This window comes from Periophthalmus magnuspinnatus, chromosome 24 (assembly GCF_009829125.3).
Source record: "Periophthalmus magnuspinnatus isolate fPerMag1 chromosome 24, fPerMag1.2.pri, whole genome shotgun sequence".
NCBI lineage: Eukaryota > Metazoa > Chordata > Actinopteri > Gobiiformes > Gobiidae > Periophthalmus > Periophthalmus magnuspinnatus.
Window position 1 is genome coordinate 8,731,619 of NC_047149.1, and position 26,537 is coordinate 8,758,155.

A 26,537-nucleotide genomic window follows, 5' to 3' on the forward strand; every position below is an offset into this window, starting at 1 on the left:
ACTTTTTACTTTGATATTTTTGCGACGACTACTATCAAGTCACAGCTTCTTTTGACTGCATCAAGGTATGTGTACTACTTTGAATTATATACAGTTATAATGTCTGTTTTTATGTCTAAACTGTGTTACCTTTTTAATGGTCTACTATTATTACTGTCAGTCTACTTTAATACTTGAAAATGAAGCATAGTTATGTTTTTGGGAAAGTGCATCTGATCTCATCAGAGCCAAATAAACAACATGATGTTTCTTGGACAAATTACTAACCTCCTAGGTGTTTAGAGTTTGTCTTGACATTATAATGTTGATTACGTACTAATTTTGTATTTTCAACCATTTAAAATGTTTTATTTTTGTTTGTTGTTTCAGGTGTTTTGAACAGGTGCTGTTCAGGTGTTCTGTTCTAAGCACTGCCAGAGTTTCGTGATGTCTCCTATGTTTGGTATGGCTTTATTTTGTATTATATTATTACTGGTTGTGTTGTGTATGTGAGCAGTTTAATTACAAGTTGTAGAGATGAAATTAAGTATACAATGTTTTTGTATCTTTACAGTGGGGATTGGGACTGGTTGGCGTCCTGCCGTGCGCCACTGGACACGCTCCTCTTTCACCGGGAAACAGCTGAGAGTCTGCATCCCACCTGAATCCCCCAACAAGGAGGTATGTCCAATTTATTTTAAAAGTTTATAGTGTGTAGACACAGTGATGTGACATTTTTAAGAGGTTATTTTAGTCTGTCAGCCAGGTGTGTAAATGCAGTGCTGCCAGCCTATTCATATTAATTGTGCAAATTAACCATGGCTCAACAGCCACCATCATCTCCATTAACATATGAACTGGCATCAGCTGAGTTGCGAAATGTTGTTTTGGGAGTTGTTAAAAAAGAAAACATGGTTGTATTTCACACTGTAGCAGCAGATGCAAACACATTGTACATTTACTGGTGTAAAAGTAAGCATGGATAGATTATTAGTAAATTGGGTTAATATTACACACTTCAGTGTTTAATAAATGCTGTTCTTGTTTTCCAGTTGGTCTTGGTTATCGGGGATTCACATCTCAGATCCTTCGTGGAGAGAGATGTGGACATCAGAGCAGATGGCCCATACTCCTTTGGGTACATTTGCTCCCCTGGTGCTACAGCTGACACCCTAGAGACTGACGTATGCCTTTCCACTGTTGACCAACGCGTGTCAAAATGTGTGGTGCTGGCTACGGGCAACGACTCTTCCACCAGGGGCCAGACAGTGGAGCGGGCACAGAAGAACTTCCAGAGTCTTCTGTCTACAGTAAAACGTCTTTGCCCAAAGGTATGCACTCCCGACTGTGTCATATTTGTTACCACCAAAACACACTGTCACCTCAAATAGTTTGTGAGCTAAATTTTTGTATTTTTTTAGACATGTGTGGTTGACTTCCCGGCTCGTCATGTGGTCAGTGTGACCAAGCAGAACCAGTTTCGTCAAGCGTACAAGGCAGCAGCAGAGGCAGAAGGTAAGACAAAGTACACGTGCTTGAGTAAAAGTCAAATAGGGTATCGAGATATATAGAGTATATATAGAGAAGAGTATATTTTAAATTGTATTATGTGTTTTTGTAGGGCTGCAGTATGTCTTCTGTGTGGACAGCTTTCCTATGAAGAACTTGCGTCTCTGGGCTAAGGATGGTGTAAGTAATACAAATACTGTTTGTGTGTTGACATAATGTATGTGTGACAGAGCAGTGTAATAATTCATGTTATTGTCTTTATGCAGATCCACCTCAGTGTACCTGAAGGCATGCGAGTCTTGTCAGACTTGATCTGTAAGGCCATCAGGGAGCTGTCTGAGAGCACCGTGGATTCTGCCCACTCAAGTCCGAAGACACCTGCCGCCCCGTGTGTGAAGCCCCTGCCGAAGACCCCAGATGTGGTTGTGACCTGTCCCACATCCAGAGCAGTCCGAGTCCCATCTACCACTCCACAGACGGACTCTGAGGGCTGGGAATTTGGAAAGGTAGAGAAAGTGTACAATAGAAAATATATGCTCTGTTATATGTGCTGTGGCCAAATTTCTTATGTGAAAGTGCTAACTGACTTTATGTTTTCAGAAGAGTCTACAGTCGACTGCCACCACGAGAAATGTTTCCCTGCGACAGGTTAGTAAATGTTAACATTATTTTTCAATTCATCAATCAATGTTAGGTCTAAAAATCCTCACTGAAACCATATTTTTCAGGTCACTGGTCTGTGTGCTATTCCCGTGTCTGCTGGCCGCTTTGCTGTTTTGTCTGCACCGCAGAAGACTCCTGCAACCTCAAAGAACCCAACTACCCTGGCAACAAAGAAGGTAAAACAAATGGGCAAATGTATTGATTTGTGAATGTAAAACATAAAACTGTTGTTTAAATATAGTTTTTGTTTGTGAATCTAAAACATAAAAATGTTGTTTAAATATAGTTTTTGTTTGTTGATCTAAAACATAAATGTGTTATTTCAATATAGGTGAGTCAAGCAAGGACTGCCGTGCCAAGTAGAAGACAGACAAAGAGACAGGTATATCACAAGATCATGGTTATATGTGCTGTTGAAAATGAAATTGAAAACTGTTTGACAATAACTACCAATATCTATGTTTTTAGATGAAGCATGCAGCCAGAGTTGGGGAAGCAGCGAGCTCAACATCAAGCTGGCAACCTCGAGTTGTGCTGAAAAAGGTTTGATAAAATATTTACTTCATATTTGGATAGAAAATACATAATACAAGATTGGATTTGTCTAATTGGTATTTGGTTCTTTTTTAGCTGGAGACAACTGTGGCAGAGGCGCCAGTCAGACCTGCTATCAACACAGCACCGACAGAAGATCAGCAGGTATATATCATTTCAAAACATGTCTGTGGGTGGGGTGTCTGGATATATCTAAATCTGAAATCTTCTGTTTTAGGTGCAGACTGATGCTGTGACAGTGACACTACGTCCATCTACCTGCACAGAGCCTGAAGTGGCCGTGGAAGTGGTATGTTCAGGCAGAATGTTTTATATCGAAGCAAGTATTATTTGATTAAGTCATGTTCATAACAATATCTATTCTGTGTGCAGGTGAAGCCTGATGTGAAGAGACCCAGGAGGACCTCCAGTCCTGTTCACAGAGAAGCAGATGTGCAGGTGTGTTAATAAAGTGCTAATACTATAAAATGGCATGCAAAATAATAGTGATTAATCTGTATGTGTAAGCTGTGTTTCTGAGTGTGAATGCTACATGTGTGCTGCTGAGTGTGTATGAGTTTTAATAGAAATTAAATAGTAAATTGGTTGGTCCAATTAAATAGTAAATTGGGTCATTTCAAAACTATGGAGGGGGGGGGGGGGGATATCAGTGGTAGTGAGTATTAGTAGTGAATAGTGATAGTGAATAGTATTATGTGATTACACCATGTTCATAACAATATCTATTGTGTGTGTGCAGGAGGAGCCTGATGTGAAGAGACCCAGGAGGACCTCCAGTCCTGTTCAAAGAGAAGCAGATATGCAGGTGTGTTAATAAAGTGCTAATAATAAAAGAAAATAACATGCTATAACATAACATAATAGTGATTAAACATTGTGGTATTTAATCTTTATGCATGCTGTGTTTCTGAGTGTGAATGCTACATGTGTGCTGCTGAGCGTGTATGTTTATGTCTATGCGTGTATGTGTATGTATGAGCGTCTTTTTTAATAGGAAACTGTTTCAAATTAAATGTAATAACATTGTTGTCTTTTTTGTTTCTTAGGTACCAATGAAAAAGGTCTGCTGTGGAAAGCAAGTCCCTGTCGTCAGACTGCAGTGGCCGTCACCCGAAGAGTGCAAAGCAAAAGTGGCTAAGAAGGATTCCTGCCATGAAAAACAAGCATCTGTTCAACTACAGCCTCTGCAGCATGAAGACAGCAAAGCTCCTCAGTTTGACAATATTGTTGGGTCATTTCATCAAGGACACACAATATTTCATCCACAAAGTAGAGGAAAGCAGTGCACGGCCATTGCTTTGGCTGCAATTGTTCAACACACACACCTGCGGGAGGTGCATGAATGGTCTCAGAAAGATCTAAACATGACTTTATTGGAAGGTGATCGTCTGTACATAAGAAAGAAGCATCTTATTCCTGGGGATCAGTCTTATTTGGGAGCTTTCGATTTTAAAAAGGAGGAGAAGCTGTTTGGCAAGACGTTTTGTTTGAAAATGGTCACTGTTATTGGACGTCTGCTTTCAGCCACCAACCCTGTGGAAAAAGTATGTTTTGTCACTTTGAAGACAGCTCTGGAAGAACATCTTGCTACTGACAATGCTTGTCTCTTCACCATGTCAGGCAGTACATGTGCTATTATCGCTAAAAATGGCATGTATGCTATTGTGGACTCCCATGCACGCAGTAAATCTGGGATGGTAGATGGCAATGGTTCAAGTGTTGTGGTGTTTTTCACGAGCATCAGTGAAGTTTATGACCACATCATCCAACTTGCAGCAGGATTCATTGAGCCAAATGTTGAGTTTGAGCTCAATAGCGTGGCAGTGACTTTGAAAGAGTGTGACTGTGATGGTGTGACTGTTGAGCCTACTCTGAGCTGTCCTCATGGTGTGACTGAACTTAAAAGTAACCCCAGTTCCTGTGTTACTGAAAGTACTGCTGCAACTGACACGGCTGGTTTGAAAGCTTGTGATCCTGGATTCAAGACAAAGGAAAATTTACCAGAAGTAGGACACAAATGTGGCAGAGCACAAATGAAATCTCCATTGCACAAAAAGCGATCCAGGGTTGACACAGAGTTAAAAAGTGGATCTCCAATTGTCAAGAAAGCCAAACTGCATGATGCAAATGACATTACAATCGTTGGTTATGAGGAAAATGCTTTGCAGTTTAATCCTCTTTCTGAAAAAGTGTGCAAGGCAATTTGCAAAATTCTTCATGTTGAATTTGAAAATTGCAATGTTAAAGAGTCCTTACGCGCTGGGGATGCTGGAGTGCCGTGCCATAATGAAAAGATTGTTGCAGATGGTAACTGTTTCTTCCGTGCCATTTCTCAAGCCATAAGTGGGACACAGAAACACCATAGAAGAATCAGACTGAACGCAGTGAAGCACATAGAAAAGAATCCTGAAAAATATCACTGCCTTTTGAATGAAGAACATCAGCATTTGACTGTGGCAGAGTACATTAAACTGCAAAAGATGTCTTATGTAAACACCTGGGCAACACAAGCTGAAATTCAAGCCACAGCTGATTGCATTGGAGTTGATATTTACACCTTCTATCAAGGCAAATGGTTAAGATTTCAAAACAGTGGAAAACAACAGTCTGCTGAAGGCATCTACCTACAGAATCACGGAGCTCATTATGAACATGTTGTCTGTGTCAAACAAGGTCAACAAAATGACTGTTATAAACTGTGTACGTTTGGTGAGGCCCAGGGACACGTCACAAGATCAGCACATGCAACAACGAGTGTCTTCAGTTCAAATCCTCTTGATGAAAATACTATTGACAGATCACATCAGAATAAAAAGATCATTTTGTCAAAGTATTTAAGGAAAAAGAAGGCACAGAAGACCAGAGACTTTCTCATAGTGAAGTATCACGAAGAGGACAAATATCGACTGAAAGAAAACGGAAGGAGTATTGGAAAATATAAAACTGATCTGCAACATAAAGAATGTGTGAAAGCATACAGTGTGGAAAAATACAAAAATGACCTGGAACATAAAGAGAAATTAAAAGCACAGACTGTCAAAAAATACAAAACTGACCCGGAACATAAAGAGAAATTGAAAGCACTGAGTGTGGAAAAATATAAAACCGACCTGGAACATAAAGAGAAGTTGAAAGCAGTGAGTGTGGAAAAATACAAAACCGACCTGCAACATAAAGAGAAGTTGAAAGCATATAGTTGTGAAAAATACAAAAGTGATTTGATACACCAAAATAAAGTTAAAGCTGAGAGTGTCCGGAATTATAAAGCAAACCCTGATCTTCGACAAAAATTAAAATCAATAAACAAAGCCAAATACCACAAAGACAGTATTTTCAGACGTAAACTCCTGGATAAAAAACGATTCAAAAGAACTCAAGAAAAAGTGCTGGCTGATCAGATGAACATTGTAATGAATGAATTTTTAAAGAAAGCCAACGATGGACCTGAATTTATTTGCTGTGTATGTTTCCGATCCATGTTTAAAGCAGCAGTAGTTCCATACAAACAAAAGAACTACAAAAACAAAGCAGCTCAAGTAACGGCGGAAACATGTGTCTCAGATGAGTATTTGCATGAATGTACCTCTGACTGCAATGCACCATGTCCATTACAAGAATCAAGAGGTGAGCTTTGGATGTGCAAGGTTTGTCATTCAAAGATCCGAAGAGGTGTAACCCCAGCAGAATGGTGGGGAAACAATTTACAACTGGATTCAGTTCCTCTTGAGTTGGCTTGTTTGAATCATCTTGAAAAACATTTGATTGCTTTAAACATTCCATTTATGAAAGTATTAGCTTTACCAAAGGGTGGTCAAAATGGATGCCACGGACCAATTTTTTGCATCCCTTCTTCAGTAAATCATACTTGTTCTGTTTTGCCTCGGACAAATCTAGAAGGTTGTCTGTTACGTGTTAAATTAAAGCGCAAGCTATCTTACAAAGGACATTATGAATATCACTTTGTCGACACAAATCACCTGAAAGAAGCACTTAAATATTTAAAGGAAAACAATCAATATTATCAAGACATAGAAATAAATGAAGAATGGGTGAATGAGTTTGCTAAAGAAGAAGAAAACCAAGCACAAGACGACTCTAATGATAACGCACAAAAAAACAGTTCCCCTGAAGATGCACAAGACAAAACTCAACATGAAGAAGAGAAACACACTGAAGAAGTCTTGAACAATAATTCAAAACAAACTGAGTCTCCTGATGAAGAAGATGAAACTCTACATGACCGACAGAACCACTGTATTTATCAAGATTCTTGTTCCATGCCTGTTGATCTTGGTCAAGAAACTCTTGATCAGGGTTTTGAAGATATAATTAATCTGGCACCTGCTGAAGGAAACAATCCTGTGCGTATTTTGTCAGATAAAGATAATGAAGCAAAATCCTTTCCATATCTTTTTCCATCAGGGAACAATACTTATCATACGCCCAGACAGTACTACTTGACATTGGCACGATATTTTAATAACAGAATATTGCACGCTGATGGAAGGTTTGCAAAGTGCGTTGAATACATTTTTTTTGCACAATACATGTCAGAAGTTCAGCAAGTCATTCAGCAAGTGTCAATAGCATCACGCAAAGGACACACAAACCCTGCAGGCCAAAAAGACAATGCTCCAGAAAAAATTGAGTCTTTGCAGGATATCATTAAGACTGATGAAGGATATCGCTTTCTAAGGCCTATAAGAGGTACTCCAAGCTTCTGGCAGGGTGCACAAAAAGATTTACTTGCCATGGTGCGGAATCTGGGAAAACCAACTTTCTTTTGCAGTTTTTCGTCTGCAGACTTGCGCTGGGGAGGGCTTTTAAATTCAATTTTGAAGCAAGAGGGGAGAACTGAAACTTCTGAGAGTTTGGAGTATGCAGAAAGGTGTGAACTGTTGCGTAATCGCCCTGTCACTGCAGCACGCATGTTTGACTACAGGTGGCATCTCTTGTTAAATTACGTGTTACTATCTTCATTGAATCCAATTGGAAAGATTAAAGATTACTTTTATCGTGTAGAATTTCAACAACGTGGATCACCCCATGTACACGCTTTATTTTGGATTGAAGATGCTCCTGAGATTGGAAAAAACACAGATGAAGAAGTGGTGCAATTCATCGACAAGTACATAACATGTGAAATACCCACCCTCGATCATCAATTAGCTGAAACTGTTACCTCCGTGCAGCAACATTCTCAACGCCATTCGAAAACCTGTAAGAAAAAGAATACAGCCTGCCGGTTCAATTTCCCACGCCCTGTATCTGAACGTACTTTCATCACCAAAAAACAGAAAATGCCAAAGTGCCCAAAGTGCCAAGGTGACACTGCAACAAACAGCCAAGAACAAAATAAAGCCACTGTGGAATGCATATGCTCTCAGAATGAACAGAACTTTATGAAAGAAGAGGATGCAATGAAAATACTGACAACTGTTAAAAAAGCACTTCTGGATAAAGACAATCCCATTACGAGTATCCAGCAACTGTTTGAAAATGTTGGCATTACGCAGGAAGTATGGGAAAAAGCACTTAAATGTGTTGAAAAACGCATGCAAATTGTCCTGCAAAGAGATGTCAATGAAATTTGGATTAATCCATATAATCCACTTTTGTTGAAATGTTGGAATGCCAACATGGACATCCAATATGTGGTTGATGTATATGCTTGTATCGTTTATATTATCAGCTATATGTCCAAATCTGAGAGAGAGATGGGGCTGTTGTTGAAACAAACACACCAAGAGGCCACAAAACAGGGAAATTCTGATGCCAAAGAAGCTATGAAGAAGATTGGTCAAGCCTACCTCCACAACCGTGATGTGTCTGCACAAGAAGCTGTGTACAGAATCACTCAAATGCACCTGAAAGAATGTTCAAGGAAAGTTGTGTTTATCCCCACAGGTGACACAATTTTCAAACTCACCAAACCACTAAATGAACTGAAAAAGTCAGGAAACAATGACATTTGGATGACTGGATTTGTGGATCGATATAAGAACAGACCACAGAATGACACTTTTGATAATATGTGCATAGCCACATTTGCATCAGAATACCGTGTGTTAAGTACATCAGAAAAGAAATCCAAAAATGCGATCAAGTTACAGAATTCATGTGGATATATTTCAAAGCGATTCAGAACCAAACCTGCTGTTGTGCGCTATGCACGGTTTTCCCAAACAAAGAATCCTGAGCTATATTACAAGAGCCTGTTACAGCTGTTTTTTCCTTATCGTCATGATAACGACCTCAAACCTTCATCATTTCATTCTTTTGAACAGTTCTACAAAGAAGGCACAGTGCAGCTTGGCAACCAGACCGTTTCAGTGATGTCAATTGTGAATTCAAACAGATCTCACTATGACATTGAAACTGAAGATTTGGAAGAGATTAAAAATAATCTGGACTCTAATGAAATATTAGAGGATGCTTGGGCCATGCTTTGTCCTGAGCAAGAAGCAGAACGTTTGGAAGCCACTGATGAACTTGCACAGACTAAACTGGATGACGAAGAACCCTTGACCCATATTCCTGATTTAGGGATAGCTAACAAAGAAACTGCTCATTTAGAAAAACAACACAATGCGATGACTCGAGCTGAAGGTTTGGATTTAATTCGATCTTTAAATGACATCCAGCTGTCTATATTTTTCAAAATACAAAAATGGTGCATACAAAAAGTCAATGGAAATGATCCAGAACCTTTACATGTGTTCATCACTGGTGGCGCTGGTACAGGGAAAAGTCACTTGATTCGGGCCATTCAGTACGAAGCCAATCGTCTGTTTGCTCCAATGCGACATCACCCAGATAACATGAGTGTTTTAATAACAGCACCCACTGGCATGGCAGCATACAATCTAAATGCATCTACAATTCACAGTGCATTTAGCATTGGAACAGATGTGACACTTCCCTACATACCATTAGGTGAAGAAAAACTCAATTCTCTCCGTGCCAAATATATTGACCTGAAGTTAGTAATCATTGATGAAATATCAATGGTTTCTCATAAACTGCTCACATATATACATGGACGGCTGAGGCAAATCAAGCAAAGAGGTGATGTTTCCCCTTTTGGAAATGTCAGCCTTATAGCAGTTGGTGATTTCTATCAGTTACCACCAGTTATGGCAAAAGGCTTGTACACTAACAATCTACCTGTGAATTTTTGGTCAAGTTTCAAAATGGCTGAACTGAAAACAATTGTCAGACAGAAGGATACCACATTTGCAGAATTACTGAACCGATTAAGAACACGATCAAAAGGGACACCCATGCTTCATGAAGACATCCACATTCTACAAAGTCGTGAAACTGGAGAGCAGTCTTCTGCTCTACATATTTTTCCAACAAATTCACAGGTAAATGAACATAACTTTAACCAGCTCCAAGCCACTTGTCCTGACTATCAAACAATAGATGCACAGGACTATCACTACAACAGGAAAACTGGAAAAATGGAAAGCAAAGTCACACCTCACAGTAAAGACAACCTCACCAGTCTGCAGAAACAGCTATTTTTGGGTGTTCCTGCTAGAGTTATGCTGTGTAAAAACATTGATGTGGAAGATGGATTAGTCAATGGAGTCTGCGGAACTGTAACACATATTAGTGAAACAGAAAGAAATGGACTTCCTGAAGCTGTGTATGTTCAGTTTGATGACATCAATGTTGGTACACAGAGACGAAAGAAGTACCCATCCACTGCACCTGCTTTAATAAACTCCACACGGATACAGCCAGAGGAGGAAAGGGCTAACAGCAAAGGGGGGAAACGTCGTCAGTTTCCTCTTGCACTTTCCTGGGCTGTTACAATCCACAAAGTACAAGGCCTGACTGTTGACAATGCTGTGGTGTCGCTAAAGCAAGTGTTTGCCTCAGGACAATCTTATGTGGCTTTAAGTCGTGTAAGAAGTCTAGATGGCCTTATTATCCAGGACTTTGATGAGAAGGCTATTTATTGTAATGATGAGGTAAAACATGCCTTGGAAGCTATGCCACGCTTCTTGGATGACAATGTGTCACAAGCCAAACAGTCAGCTGATGTGTTAACCTTGTTTTTGATGAATGTTCAGGGTTTAGTAAAACATTTACCTGATTTGGTGTCATCGACGCTGCATTTACAGCCTGACTGTATAGCTGTGACAGAAACATGGTTAACATCTCAGTCTGCACTTCATAGTGTTGACATAGACGGTTACAGTTTTCACAGCCGTCCACGAAGTCTGGCATACGAACACAGCAAGCATCCGGCTCTTACTACACTCAAAAGTCAACATCATGGTGGAGTGGGCATGTATTGCTCACACAACACAAACTGTCACTTTCCTGATGTACCCCAATTTAATTTGGAGTGCTTAATTTACAAAAATGTAAATCATCAGGTTTTAGTTGCTGTTGTGTATCGTCCACCAACATATCCCATGTCTGTGTTCAAGCAGAATTTGAAAAATCTGCTAACTTGGCTACAGGCACAAAGTCAGTCCATTGTGGTTATGGGAGATTTCAATGATGACATATTGAAATCATCATCACTGTGCAATTTCATGAGCAGTTATGGATATGTTCAGAATGTCACATCTCCAACTACAGAACGAGGCACTTTGATTGATCATGTCTATGTCAAATCTCAACAATATGAGATTTCATCAGAGGTTGTTCCAACATATTTCAGTGATCATCAGGGCATAGTCTGCTCTCTTAAGCTGAAGTCTGTGTAGATTTTTTTTTTCTAATCCAAATGTCTTTGTTTTTTGTGCAATATGAATTCAGACTGTATTTTCTGCTTATTGTAAATGTGTTCATTACTTTCTATGTAAAAGTCTGTTTGTAACATTAGTTCTGTCAATATTTTATATATATATATATATATATATATATATATATATATATATATATATATATATATATATATATATATATATATATATATATATATAATTTTTTTCATTACCATGGCAACATACTTGCAAATACAGATATGTTCTCATTGGCTTTTATGTTCAGTATTGTAAGTCGGATGTCCATACCAAATTTGAATTGTCTGCAATAAACAAAATTTTGTGGCCCCATTCAAAGTGTCAAGGGGGCACTGTCAAGCAGTTTTATATCATAGCTATATACAAGTTTGATATCGCTGTGTTCAGGTCATCAATGAACACAAATGTTTCATTGGGTCTGGCTCAATTCGACATCACCTATGAGAAATAAATACATTTTTATGCTTAAAAATTCCCACTGATTTGTAGATTTGCCACACACACATTTTAGAATTCATCAAAAATCTACAAATTAATATTTAATTGGACATGGTTCTTGGTTAGTTTAACGAATTTTCAAGTCTTTTGAAAGACATTCCAAGTTGGAGATATTAAAAGTAATAGAAGTATAATTTTGCAAAAATGCGGTTATTCCTAATATGGCCAACTTCCTGCTGAATTTAGGATAGGATCATAATACAGTTTTACTCATCATTCCATGTGCTATTGTCATGACAAGTTTCATTTTTGTATGTTTAAAAATGTTTGACCTCTTCTTCCATTGGCTTCATATATTTTGACTTTTTAAGGCACCACGGACACATTTTTCATCTTTTTTAATTGTGTTTTTGGTTTACTCCTTCTGTTGGGAAAGTTGAATTTTAGGCCAGGATCTATTTAGTCTACAACAAAGTCCAGTACTCTGAACCCCATTCATTTCAATGACACATTTATGATGTTACCACGGTAACATAGTTGCAGACAGAGGTATGTTCTCATTGGCTTTTTTATTCAGTTTGCTAAGCCAGATAGCCATGCCAAATTTCAAATGTTTATGTCAAAGTAATTTTTTTGGTCCAATTCAAAAGTTCAAGGAGCCGCTGTGGAACAAAAAAAAAAAGTCTAACCTATGCAAATTGTATATCTATGCATTCATAACAGGATTTTGAACAAAACATGTATTAATGCCTGGAAATAGGAAACTTCATGTGTGAGTTACACACAATTTAAAATTTCAAAAAACGTCCTTTTTTTACAGGCTGGCCACACCCACATTTTACGACTTTGAAAAATTCAAGAGAGTCGACTGTAATCCCACATGGGTCTAGTTCATTTTGTCCAATTTGCAAGTATCTTGAATAAAAAGCCACAGTGTAAAAAATTCAAATGTGAGAGTTAAAATTTTGAAAAAATGGGGTTCCTTCCATAATGGCTGATTACCTTTAGGGTTTAGGGTGGGGTCATGGTATATATTTTTTTACTTATCTTGACATGTTCTATGTTTGTACCAAATTTCATTTGTCTATGATGAAAAAAGTCTCTCATTGACATAATGTATTTTGATTTTTGAGGTGGCGCTAATGAGTCATTTTGATACGTACATTTTTTTGCGCATGAAAATGCAAAATTTTTAGGCCATAGTTTGATGAGTGTAGAGCATCTATTTAGTTTACAACAAAGTCCAGTACTCTGAACCCCATTCATTTCAATGACACATTTATTATGTTACCACGGTAACATAGTTGCAGACAGAGGTATGTTCTCATCGGCTTTAAAATTTTTAGGCCATAGTTTGATGAGTGTAGAGCATCTATTTAGTTTACAACAAAGTCCAGTACTCTGAACCCCATTCATTTCAATGACACATTTATTATGTTACCACGGTAACATAGTTGCAGACAGAGGTATGTTCTCATCGGCTTTTTTGTTCAGTTTACCAAGCCAGACGGCCATGCCAAATTTCAAATGTTTATGTCAAAGTAATCTTTTTGGTTCAATTCAAAAGTTCAAGGAGCCGCTGTGGAAAAAAAAAAAAATTCTGACCTATGCAAATTGTATATCTATGCATTCAGAACAGGATTTTGAACAAAACATGTGTTAATGCCGGGAAATGGGTAACTTTATGTGTGAGTTACACACCATTTAAAATTTCAAAAACGTCCTTTTTCTTTGCAGGCTGGCCACACCCACATTTTACGACTTTGAGAGAGTCGACTGTAATCCCACATGTGTCTAGTTCATTTTGTCCAATTTGCAAGTATCTTGAATGAAAAGCCACAGTGTAAAAAATCCAAATGTGAGACGTAAAATTTTGAAAAAATTGGGTTCCGCCCACAATGGCCGACTTCCTGTAGGGTTTAGGGTGGGGTCATAATATAATTTTTTACTTGTCTTAACATGTTCTATGTTTATACCAAATTTCATTTGTCTACAATGAAAAAGGTCTCTCATTGCCGTAATGTATTTCCAATTTTGAGGTGGCGCTATTGAGTCATTTTGTTACCTTAATTTTTTTGCACATCAAAATACAACATTTCTTGCCAATCTTGAATTTTAGGCTTAAGTTTGATGAGTGTAGCACATCTATTTAGTCTACAACAAGTCCAGTACTCTGAACCCCATTCATTTCAAAGACACATTTATTATGTTACCACGGTAACATAGTTGAAAATAGAGGTATGTTCTCTTTGGCTTTTTTGTTTAGTTTGCCAAGCCAAATGTCCATGTTGAATTTCAAATGTTTACGTCAAAGTAATTTTTTTGGTCCAATTCAAAAGTTCAAGGGGGCGCTGTGGAGCAAAAAAAAATCTGACATATGCAAATTGTATATCATTTCGTGCAGATCAAGATTTCAAACAAAATGTATATTAATGCCGGGAAATAGGACACTGCATGTGTGAGTTATGCGCACTTTAACACTTCAAAATATTGCTTTTTTCTTTGCTGTCTGACCACACCCACATTTTATGATGTAGAAAAATCCAAGACAGTTCCATATAATCCCACATGGGTTTAGTTCATTTTGACCAATTTGCAAGTTTCTTGAATGAAAATCCACGGCGTAAAAAATCCAAATGTGAGAGTTAAAATTTGGAAAAAATGGGGTTCCGCCCACAATGGCCGACTTCCTGTAGGGTTTAGGGTGGGGTCATGATATAATTTTTTACTTGTCTTGACATGTTCTATGTTTGTACCAAATTTCATTTGTCTACGATGAAAAAGGTCTCTCATTGCCGCAATGTATTTCAAATTTTGAGATGGCGCTATTGAGTCATTTTGAAACATTAATTTTTTTGAACATCAAAATAATAAATTTTTCACCAACCTTGAATTTTGGGTTCAATAAAATTGACTTTTCGTTAACGTTCAGGGGGTCAAAAATGACTTCAAAGCGGTAAGTATAATAATAATAATAATAATAATGGAAACGCTTTTTCCACCCATTATTTTTCTCCTAAACCATAACAGCTACAGTCATGTGACTTTCTCACATTGTGCCCCATCACAAATAAGGCCCCTGTGAATTTTTTCACACGTCCACGACAAATCGATTGTCTTCTATGAATTTTTGAGAATGAAATTTGAAGAGGGCGCTAGAGAGCCATTTTGTGAGAGAGTGCCTTGATTTGCATATCATTGCGTTCAGCTCACAAATGTGCATAAACGCTGTATTAGCGTTTTCCTAACAAAAAATGTGTGAAAGACAAATATTTTTTTGAAATATTCCAAAATTTGCGATTTTGTTGAAAATTCACCCTGACCACACCCGAAGTCATAATCAAAATGTAATTGTTAATCTTTAATCACACATGGGTTTAGAGGGATTTGGCCAAATTCAAAGTGTTTGTGATTAAAACTGTGCGAGAAAATGTCCTGAATGCGAGGGTGTGCACTTTTGTCGTTCCCGGGTTTGATCCAATATGGCCGACGTCCTGTACATTTTAGGGCGGGGCCATAATATCATTTTTGTCATGTCCTGACATGTTCTATTTTTTGCTGTGAGTTTCAGATTTTTACGTTGACTTTTTTCCGAGTCAGGCTCCCATTGGCCCCATGAAAATCAAAGTTTGAGGTGGCGCTACCGAGTCATCTTTCATTATTTTTTCTCGGGGTCTTTTGTGACAATTAGAGCTTGTCGAGTTCTAATTTTTGACACCACTCACTGCCATGTCGGGGCGTGTTTACTACTTGATTTTTGCCATTTTCCATGCTCCGGACGCGGTTTTAATGAGTCCCTCGCCGGGACGGAGTCCCAGGCTCGGGCCTAATAATGGACATTTTTTTTCCACCCATTATTTTTCTCCTAAACCATAACAGCTACAGTCATGTGACTTTCTCACATTGTGCCCCATCACAAATAAGGCCCCTGTGATTTTTTTCACACGTCCACGTCAAAGCGTTTGTCTTCTACGAATTTTTGAAAATGAAATTTGAAGAGGGCGCTAGAGAGCCATTTTGTGAGAGAGTGCCTTGATTTGCATATCATTGCGTTCAACTCACAAATGTGCATAAACGCTGTATTAGCGTTTTCCCAACAAAAAATGTGTGAAAGAGAAATATTTTTTTGAAATATTCCAAAATTAGCAATTTTGTTGAAAATTCACCCTGACCACACCCAAAGTCATAATCAAAATGTAATTGATAATTTTTACTCACACATGGGTTTAGTGGGATTTGACCAAATTTGAAGTGTGTGTGATGAAAACTGTGAGAGAAAATGTCCTGAATGCGAGGGTGTGCACTTTTGTCGTTCCCGGGTTTGATCCAATATGGCCGACGTCCTGTACATTTTAGGGCGGGGCCATAATATCATTTTTGTCATGTCCCGACATGTACTATTTTTTTATGTGAGTTTCGGATTTTTACGTTGACTTTTTTCCGAGTCGGGCTCCCATAGGCCCCATGAAAATCAAAGTTTGAGGTGGCGCTACCGAGTCGTCTTTCGTTATTTTTTCTCGGGGTCTTTTGTGACAATTAGAGCTCGTCGAGTTCTAATTTTTGACACCACTCACTGCCATGTCGGGGCGTGTTTACTACTTGATTTTTGCCATTTTCCACGCTCCGGACGCGGTTTTAATGAGTCCCTCGCCGGGACGGAGTCCCAGGCTCGGGCCTAATAATAATATTTTTAGCAAAAACAATATATCCGAAAACATTAGAAACACATATTATACGTTTTTTGAAAGCTCTTGACTTTCCCCACGTCACCGTGGGGTCAATGGCGAATGACGAGCGCTAACGCGCTCGTCATTCGCCATGACGTCGGGGTCCGCCATTGACCTCCCATTGACTTCCATTCATTTTAGCAGTTATAAGTATGGCCCATGCCTGCGGCATGGGGGCTTGGATAGGGCTCGATGCCAGGAGTGTGTTTGGGTACATTAGCGCTTCGCGCTGCGTCAGCGTCAACATTGAGTCAATGGGCTTCGCCCATTGACTCAATGTTGACGCTGACATGCTAGCAAGAACAAATATGCATGTCCCATGCCTACGGCATGGGTTGCTAGGACACAGGAGTCTGTGCAAGGTCGCGGTGCTGCCACGAAGTTGCGCGCTTCGCGCGCAACTTCGTGAAGACAGTCTGCAACGATGAGTGCTTCGCACTCATCGTTGCGGAAGCAATAGGCCCTACGCCCTGTAGGGGCTCGGGCCTAAATAAAAATAATAATATTTTTAGCAAAAACAATATATCCGATAACATTACAATGGCATATTATACGTTTTTTGAAAGCTCTCGACTTTCCCCACGTCACCGTGGGGTCAATGGCGAATGACGAGCGCTAACGCGCTCGTCATTCGCCATGACGTCGGGGTCCGCCATTGACCTCCCATTGACTTCCATTCATTTTAGCAGTAACAAGTATGGCCCATGCCTGCGGCATGGGGGCTTGGATAGGGCTCGATGCCAGGAGTGTGTTTGGGAACATGAGCGCTTCGCGCTGCGTCAGCGTCAACATTGAGTCAATGGGCTTCGCCCATTGACTCAATGTTGACGCTGACATGCTAGCAAGAACAAATATGCATGTCCCATGCCTACGGCATGGGTTGCTAGGACACAGGAGTCTGTGCAAGGTCGCGGTGCTGCCACGAAGTTGCGCGCTTCGCGCGCAACTTCGTGAAGACAGTCTGCAACGATGAGTGCTTCGCACTCATCGTTGCGGAAGCAATAGGCCCTACGCCCTGTAGGGGCTCGGGCCTAATAATATGGAGATAAGTGTGATGTTGTAAAAGCAGACACCAGTAAAGATACAGTATGTGGTCTTCTTGGGGTACATTTGACTAAACTCTGTTAATGTGAGGTGAGAGAAATAGAGAAATGTGATTTTATTTATAAATCATAGGTGACCAATGAGCTCCTTTGTTTCACATGTGTCAAAAAAAAAAATGTTATTGCACAATGATGTTTGACTGGGCTTGAGACACAGGTGACTAGACTGATAACCCTCTGAATACAAAAATCCAAAGATATCAGTCTAGATTTCACACAGATGCACACATTTAAACACAATAAATAACATTTTGCATTGCACCCAATATGAACTAGGCCCACAGACGTGATGTGCTCTTGTCTCTTAGTTTTTGTCAGCAGATGAGCTGCAGTGTTCTGAACATTCTGTAAGCACTGCAGGGAGCCCTGGTTCGGCCCCACATACAAATTATTACAGTAATCCAGACATGACATTACAAATGCGTGGGTTGCTTTTTTACTTTGGTAAGAAGCTTCGACTGAAAGAAGCTGGACTTTATGACAGAGCTAATGTGCTTGTTCAGTTTGAACACAGAGTCACAGACACCCCCAGATTCCTCACTGCAGGGCAGCAATAAGAGGACAGAGGACCAGTCACACTGTCAGACCCAAGCAGTGGGTTAGTTTGGCCAAACACTACAATCTGTTTTGTTTTGATTTAAGTTTTAAGGAAGTTTGTGCCCAATGTTTGTGAATGTTATCTATAAAATGATGAAATGCCACATTGTGCTTTCGAAAAACATCACCCAGGGAAAGCATGTACAGAGTAAAAAGAGCCGGCCCTAATGTAGAACCCTGTGGCACACCGTATTCTAAGGGAGACACAGCAGGAGTCCTGTCCTAGGTTCACAAAAAACCTGCCCCCTTAATGACCACATGTGTCTCCGGGCGGGACAGAAGGATGCTGTGATCCACTATGTTGAAGGAAACTGATAAATCTAAAGCAAAAGAACTGCACATTTCCCAGAGTCAACAGTTAAAAGCAGGTCATTAAAAACTTTTAAAAGAGCTGTTTCAGTACTGTGCTGGGATTTAAAATGGGACTGGAATTTTTCACCAATTTCACCAGTGGCAAATCCAAACATACTGTAGCTTTAGATGAAAAAAAGCGAGTCTCAATAATAGAAGTGACCTGAAAGTTAATAGCGGTCTGATTCCAGCCCAAGCTAAAGGTCAGATCTATGGAGACGCGACCCACTCACAGTCGAATGTATTCTTTTCACTTGTTACTGACTAGGTGCAACAGATAAGTTTAATGCCATACTGCAGAACATTCCAATAATAATAACATCTCCATGGAGACACTGTTCATGTTTTTCCCGTTTATTAAAAGCTTTGAATAGAGTGGACAGATTTCCCTCTGAGAACAATTAAATATAGACACCAGGCCGATCAGTTTCAGTTTCTGTGTGGATTTTTTAGTTGTTATCTCGTCTTGTGCACTTTGCAAATTTGCGGTTTTGGTTTAAATCTGATAAACTCGTCAAAAGTTTTAATTGGCCACTTTAAAAACACCATCTGAAGCCTGACAGAAGAGGAAAAACAGATTCTAGGCTCTACTTGGAATATATTTGTAAGCTTTTTTAATTCTTCCACAATTCTTTCCATTTTCAGAATTGGTAATTACATCCTCAACGTTTGCTGCTGGAACACGGCAGTCTTTTAAAATAACCAGATTACCCAATTTACATGAAGCTAATTGGACGATTGGATGATTTTGAAACACATTTTAAAGTGCGATGAGTTCCCAATGAGAATATGATTGGCTCTGGGAGAAATTGTGCACTTTGCTTTTGGATTTGTATTATTTTATTTATTATTTTTGTCTTAAAATGTAAAACAGCCATTACAGGTGTTATTATTGCTCCAAAATACAGGGAAAACATGTTATTCTGACTGTAAATGGGCTCGCCTCTCCGCAGATTTGACCTGTAACGGACTGGAAGCTCTATCTAGTTGTAGATTAAGTTTAATGCCCACTGTGGAACATTCTAGGCAAGCACGCGGCCGTCCTTCTACCCAAAAACGTGACATAGTGTGTCTTTCGTTTTGAGTATCATGTTTTTCCCCTATTGAAATCGAAATTGAAGTTTTTGTTTCGTGGCGCTATCAGTTTGAAGATTGAGCCCGGTGGTGAGTTATAAAATCTTCTTCACCTCCATTCGCTCTCTCTCTTTCTTTCTGCAGCACCTTATCCTGAGGAGGGAGCACACAAGGACATCAAACAAGATTCACAACAATAAGAAAAAGATAGAATCAATTCAAAATGGCGGAGGCGACCCAGCAGCCACCACCGACACCACCACCACCACCAAAACTGAAAGAACCAATGGAGAAAGAGGCGGAGAAGGAGAAAAAAACCCCAAATAAGGACGCGGAGGACAAAGACCAGGACCAGGCCAGCACCGAGGGGTCCGCGGAGTCCGACGAGGGGTCCGAGGATGGGTCTAAGGAAGTCCAGACCAAAACCCCGACCCGAGCGCTACTGTCCATGAGGTCTATGAGCACCATGGACGTGGAGGATGACTCGCCCAATATGATTGTCTACAGAAAGGTAGGGAAAGTTTGGAATTGGCGTTCGCTGGTTTGAATATGGAACAAATTGGGAAATGGGAATGAGAAGTTTTGGATAAGTAGGATGTTTTGTTGGTTTATGTCGTGGGCTTGTTGGTTTGTTAATGCATTTATCCCTGAATTAGAAGATACACGATGCAGAGATGTTACTTGTGGACTGTGTAACTTTTTTGGTGGAGGGTCTACACATGCCTAGAATGTTCCACAGTATGACACTTAACTTGTATATCTCCACGGCAACAAGCTGGTAGCATCACAAGGCCAATTTACAGGTCAGACCTGCTGAGAGGTTATGTTGAGCAATAAAAATAATGAAATAAATGATAGAGATGGATATTTTTGAAGCCGTACTGTGGAACATGGCAGGCAAAGCAAACATCTCCATGGAGACAAGATGGTGGCAGACCCTCTACCAGAAAAGCTACGCATTGCATCTTTTAATTTGTTTTTTTTTTCTGTGTTTGACTTTCTAAGTTGTGCTGTGTAATCCATTTTTCACTAATTAACAAAGCCCTTAATTACGATTCATTTACAACTGCCAATTACCAATTACATTTAGCCTAATTTGTTCAGCAGGATTTACATTTTAGGAATCAATTTGATCTTTGCCGTTATTTCACAGAATACATAAACTCAATATTAGTAAAGTTACGTCTCCTTGCATCAGCAGTAGGTGATCTATCGTTGACTGTCTGTGGTTCATCCCTTTGCACTGACACTTCACCTTCCCTCACCTTTGACTGGACTTCACTGCACCCTGAGTTCTGAGGATAAGTCAAGTGAAAGTGATTTTATCCTGCCGCTACCTGTCAGACCGCAGTCTCCCAGGCTCTAAATCCTTACAAACACAGCTGCAGTTTGACAAGCAATCTGAGGAAATAGTTTGTGAATAGAAATCAGAGGACAATATTGTGTGGAGGTTTTCGAAAAATATCTTGCATTTCACCAGGACAGTAATGTGAATCAAAACTGAACCAAAAACTGAATGATCGAAAAAGAAAAGGCTGCGAGTATTTAAGTAATATAATGCCCTCTGCAAACAACAAAGTTTATTCAAAATATTTGAACAATCTTGATCTTCAATTTGATTTGTTTCATAAAAAATCCCCCCTGAATATAAACAGTACAGACTGTATCAATGTTACTCACAAATAATAAAAGTATGTGGTTTGGAACAGAGGTCAAAGTTCAACATTTCAGAAACAGAGTTGTTGTCTGTTCTTTCTTTCTTTATTCTTTATGTACAGATGTACATGTACAGATTCATTCATCTTATCAAAGAAAATATGATTTGTACCAGATTTAGCTACTGCTACTTTCCATCTGTAGTCCCGGGGCAGGTGCAGGCTCTGGACAGACGAACACACATTTAAAATGACACATTTCATTACAATTACATGATAAGACAGTTCATCATTAACGTCAGCAGTAAAATACAGTCAAATAAATACATGTTAATTGAAACAGAATTTTGCTTCAATCATAAAACTAATCCCAATAATAAAAAATGCATTTTTTTCAAAACCGTGCAGCCTTACAAACCACTTATTTGAACCATAAAAATGTGCATACCTGTTCATTTTGCAATTAGAGCTTCATATTGCTTTAAGTGCTATATCATTTCCAACTCAACAAGGCCTCATATACGTTGCATAAGTGTGTGACATAACCCAGGCTCCACTGCATTTCAAAGGCCTTTAATATGAGTGGCATTAATAATAGGCTGTTATCCACGCTCTATAGCCTGTATTTCATTTCTCATGCAGTTCTGATTTAATATATGGACACACACACAGGCATATTTATTGAATTGTGACACTACTCTATGGATATTTTATTGCACACGCGGCTCTCATTATACGAATAGCAACATGGAAAATCGATATAAGATGTCATTGTGTAACATAGAGCAGTGATTAAGGCAAAGTAGCAGCGTAGTTATCGCAGAGGCTGAATTATGACCATAGATACTGCAGTTGTGTCGGTGATGTGGTGAAAGTGTCTCCTGCAGTCTCATATTGGCAGTGTTGTGTGTCTATAGCATTGTAATGTTGATGTTTTTTATATTCTTTTTGACATGAATTTTGTATGCATTTCTGAGTATTATGTTTTAGTAGTATCAACAGGTGATCGATACTCTGATATAAATATTGTTCATTGTGGTTTTACTGTAATGTGTAAATGTGTCAGAACCAAACATGGTCAAACACATTTCAGTGGCACATGTGAAACAAAGGGGCTCACTGGCTCAATCACAATCTCACCTCAGGTTAACAGAGTTTAGTGCTTCGCTCATTGATTCTGCAGAATGATTTTCAGTCTCCTGTGATATTTTTTTCCTTTCTTTTTTTCCTCGTAAGCAGCCATATTTGTTTTGAGATGGACGGACCATGAGTGTCCCTGATTGGCTAATCCACCTGTCGATCGTGCCCATCTGAACTCAGATGTGTATTCTGGGCAAGACTTGGACTGGAAAATATGAGACTCAAATACAGTGCTGCCTTGTAGTAAAGATAAACATTTATACAGAACTTTCAGACGCCTTTGCACCTGAGTCAAAGGTCTCAGTGCATCTTAACAGCAGGACTGGTCAGGTAGGGTCAGGTAGGGTGAGGTATGGTCAGCAGATCCAGTGTCAGGTGGTGTGTGGAAAGTAGCAGGACAAAAGTGTCCCTCATCTATGTCCTCTCTGTCCTCTGTGTCCTGCAGCCTCACAACCAGTGTCCAGAAAAAGTCAGGGGAACTTTGGAGACAACAAGAAACTTATATTGAAAGCCTCACTCTTACTCTGCTGTTGTTTCAGTCTGTGCTGTTGTTTCAGTCTCTGCTGTTGTTTCAGTCTCTGCTGTTGTTTCAGTCTCTGCTGTTGTTTCAGTTTGCTCCATGCTGCCTCCACACTAACCTGGCTCACACCAGAGTGATATGTGTGTCACTCTGAACTGAGTTCTACACATTATCAATCCAAGATGGCTCTCACTGAAAGTGATCAGAAAACACAGAACGTCCTGACCGTTATATGATCCAAGATGGCGCCACGTACGGTCGCCCTGGTGATTTGGTGCGCTGTGTGTTTTTTGTTTTTGTGCGTTTGTCCTGTGTTCGCGTGCTCTTACACCCGTGAAGAGCTCTTATCCATCAGAACTACCACTCCTGTCGATCTACTGCCGGTCTTTTTAGTTCCTGCAGTAGATTTTGTTCACTCTTTGGCCAAAAGAGTGAGACGCCGAAGACGAGGAAAGCGGGCAGGGGCCTTGGTGCGCCTCCGGAGACGCGGCGCTCGCACGCCCCTACCTGGAATTTTCCTGTCTAACGTTCGCTCACTCAGCAACAAGACGGACGAACTGGCACTGCTGATGAGGAGAAACAAAGACTTCTCTTCCTCTTGCGTCTTATGCTTCACGGAGACATGGCTCAATGAGCGTATCCCGGACTGTGCGCTTCAACTGGAGGGATTCCAACTCCTCCGCGCGGACAGACAACGGGGACTCTCCGGGGGAAAGACGAAAGGTGGAGGTGTCTGTTTCTTCATCAACAACGCCTGGTGTACGGATGTGACTGTGATCTCCCAACACTGCTCTCCCGCCGTGGAATATCTTTTCATTAACTGTAGGCCTTTCTACTCTCCACGTGAGTTCACTTCATTCATCCTGGCCGCTGTTTACATCCCTCCGTGCGCGGACACGCACGAGGCCCAGCGCGTGCTCGCGGAGCAGATTCTGGATGTGGAGCGAACCTTCCCGGACTCTTTACTGATCATCCTGGGGGATTTTAATAAGGGAAATCTGAGCCAGGAACTACCCAAATATAAACAGTTTATTAATTGCCCGACGAGAGAGCAGAAGACGCTGGATCACTGTTACACAACGGTCAGTGGAGCCTACAGAGCCGTGCCCCGCGCTGCTCTAGGATACTCTGATCACGTCATGGTTCACCTCATCCCTGCTTACAAACAACGGCTGAAACTCTCCAAACCTGCTGTGAGGACTTCTAAGAAGTGGACCAGTGAGGCTGTGGAGGAGCTTCGCACGTGTTTGGACACTACAGACTGGGATGTGTTTAAGGCTGCCACAGACAGTTTGGATGAGTACACAGACACTGTGACGTCATACATTCAGTTCTGTGAGGACAGCATCATTCCATCATGCACCAGGGTGACTTTTAACAACGACAAACCCTGGTTCACACCCAGACTTAGACATTTGAGGAGGGAAAAGGAGATGGCTTTCAGGGCAGGAGATCGTGAAGGCTACAGGCGTTGCAAGTATGTGTTTAGCAAAGAGGTGGAAAAGGCTAAAGCGAAATACAATACACGTCTGGAGCAGCAATTCTCCACCAACGACTCTGCTTCTGTCTGGAGAGGGCTTAGGCAAATCACCAACTACAGGCCCAAAGCCCCTCCCGCCGTGGACAACAAACAACTAGCAGAAAAGTTAAACGGCTTTTATGCGAGGTTTGAAGTTTCACACCCCTCCCCCTCCTCCCCCACCATCATGGACATTACCTCCAAACCCACCTCGGACCCCCCCTCCTCCCCCACTGCCCTCACAGTTGTGGAGCAGGACGTGACTAAGCTTTTCAGGAAGCAGAATCCCCGTAAGGCCGCGGGCCCAGACGGTGTCTCTCCTTCCACCCTTAGACACTGTGCTGAGGAACTGGCTCCTGTCTTCACGGACATTTTTAACACCTCCCTGGAGTCATGTCATGTCCCAGCCTGCTTCAAGCTGTCCACCATTGTCCCCGTCCCCAAGAAGCCCAGGATCACTGGACTTAATGACTACAGACCTGTGGCGCTGACGTCTGTAGTCATGAAGTCATTTGAGCGCCTGGTCCTGCACCACCTCAAGTCCTTCACCTCCCCCCTCCTGGACCCTCTGCAGTTTGCCTACAGAGCCAATCGGTCTGTGGACGACGCCATTAACCTGGCCCTTCACTTCATCCTCCAGCATCTGGACTCCCCGGGAACCTACGCCAGGATCCTGTTTGTGGACTTCAGCTCTGCATTCAACACCATCCTCCCTGCTCTGCTCCAGGACAAGCTCGCTCAGCTCAACGTGCCTGACTCCACCTGCAGGTGGATCACTGACTTCCTGACAGACAGGAGACAGCGCGTGCGGCTGGGGAAGAATGTCTCGGACACTCGGACTATCAGCACAGGATCTCCACAGGGCTGTGTACTTTCTCCCCTGCTCTTCTCCCTGTACACCAACTGCTGCACCTCCAGCCACGACTCCGTCAAACTGGTTAAGTTTGCGGATGACACCACCCTCATCGGACTCATCTCGGACAGCGATGAGTCTGCCTACAGGAGGGAGGTGGACCGGCTGGTGTCCTGGTGCAGCAGCAACAACCTGGAGCTCAACGCCCAGAAGACAGTGGAGATGATCGTGGACTTCAGGAAAGTCACAGCCCCCCTGCCTCCCCTCACCCTGACGGACTCCCCCATCACCACTGTGGACTCTTTCCGCTTCCTGGGCACCTGCATCACCCAGGATCTCAAGTGGGAGCCGACCATCAGCTCCCTCATCAAGAAAGCCCAGCAGAGGATGTTCCACCTGCGGCAGCTGAGGAAACGCAAGCTGCCAGTCCAGATGATGGTGCAGTTTTACACGGCCATCATTGAGTCCATCCTCACCTCCTCCATCACTGTGTGGTTCGCTGGGGCCACTGCCAGGGACAGACAGAGACTGCAGCGCATTGTGCGCTCTGCTGAGAAGGTGATTGGCTGCAGCCTTCCATCTATACAGGACCTGTACGTCTCCAGGACTCGGGGGCGAGCAGGCCGTATAGCAGCTGACACCTCTCACCCTGGACATGGACTATTTGAGCCACTTCCCTCTGGCAGGAGGCTACGGTCCATTGGGACCAGAACCTCTCGCCATAAGAACAGTTTCTTCCCCTCTGCTGTTTGTCTCATGAACACTCTATAATATCTGCACTAAACTGGACACTTATAACACCGGTCACTTTAATAAGCCACTTTGCACTGTTGTTCTGATGCTGCTATTGTACATATTTTTTCCCTTTAAGTATTTCATTTGATTTTTTTAAGCATATCTTTTTAACTTTGTGCATGCTCTTATTTGTATTTGTATTTATTCAGTGTGTTTATGTTGCACTTTTTCACCGTATCAAGTTCCTAGTTTGTGAACTGTGTTCACAGACTATGGCAATAAAAGTCTTCTGATTCTGATTCTGATTCTTATGCGAATCTGATTGGTCGAAACGTTACAACAGCGGAACAA

The 26,537-nt window shown here is 41.0% G+C and overlaps 2 protein-coding genes across 2 annotated transcripts in view; both read left to right on the plus strand.

Moving 5' to 3' along the window:
- Window positions 1-426: 426 nt before the first annotated feature.
- Window positions 427-11,435, plus strand: LOC117393232 (uncharacterized). Its single transcript, XM_033991424.1, has 15 exons — window positions 427-442; window positions 554-660; window positions 1,032-1,310; window positions 1,401-1,494; window positions 1,601-1,668; window positions 1,755-1,994; window positions 2,089-2,136; window positions 2,217-2,327; window positions 2,620-2,694; window positions 2,782-2,850; window positions 2,924-2,995; window positions 3,079-3,144; window positions 3,446-3,511; window positions 3,753-6,785; window positions 6,882-11,435. Exons 1-15 carry the CDS (start codon window positions 427-429, stop codon window positions 11,433-11,435), a joined length of 8,898 nt encoding a protein of 2,965 aa, XP_033847315.1.
- An 8,615-nt stretch (window positions 11,436-20,050) lies between these two features.
- LOC117392592 (regulator of G-protein signaling 6) overlaps window positions 20,051-26,537 on the plus strand; it is a 107,627-nt gene continuing 101,140 nt past the window's right edge. The window contains exon 1 of the mRNA XM_033990692.2: window positions 20,051-20,275. Within this exon, the coding sequence (XP_033846583.2) occupies window positions 20,051-20,275 (225 nt within the window). The remainder of the gene's footprint in view (window positions 20,276-26,537) is intronic.

What these genes read in the sequence shown, in the direction of transcription:
- LOC117393232 (XM_033991424.1), top strand. An exon ending in CTCGAGTTGTGCTGAAAAAG is followed by an intron (nt 2,695 to 2,781) that starts GTTTGATAAAAT and finishes GTTCTTTTTTAG; the next exon opens with CTGGAGACAACTGTGGCAGA. An exon ending in TTGCTAAAGAAGAAGAAAAC is followed by an intron (nt 6,786 to 6,881) that starts CAAGCACAAGAC and finishes AAACACACTGAA; the next exon opens with GAAGTCTTGAACAATAATTC.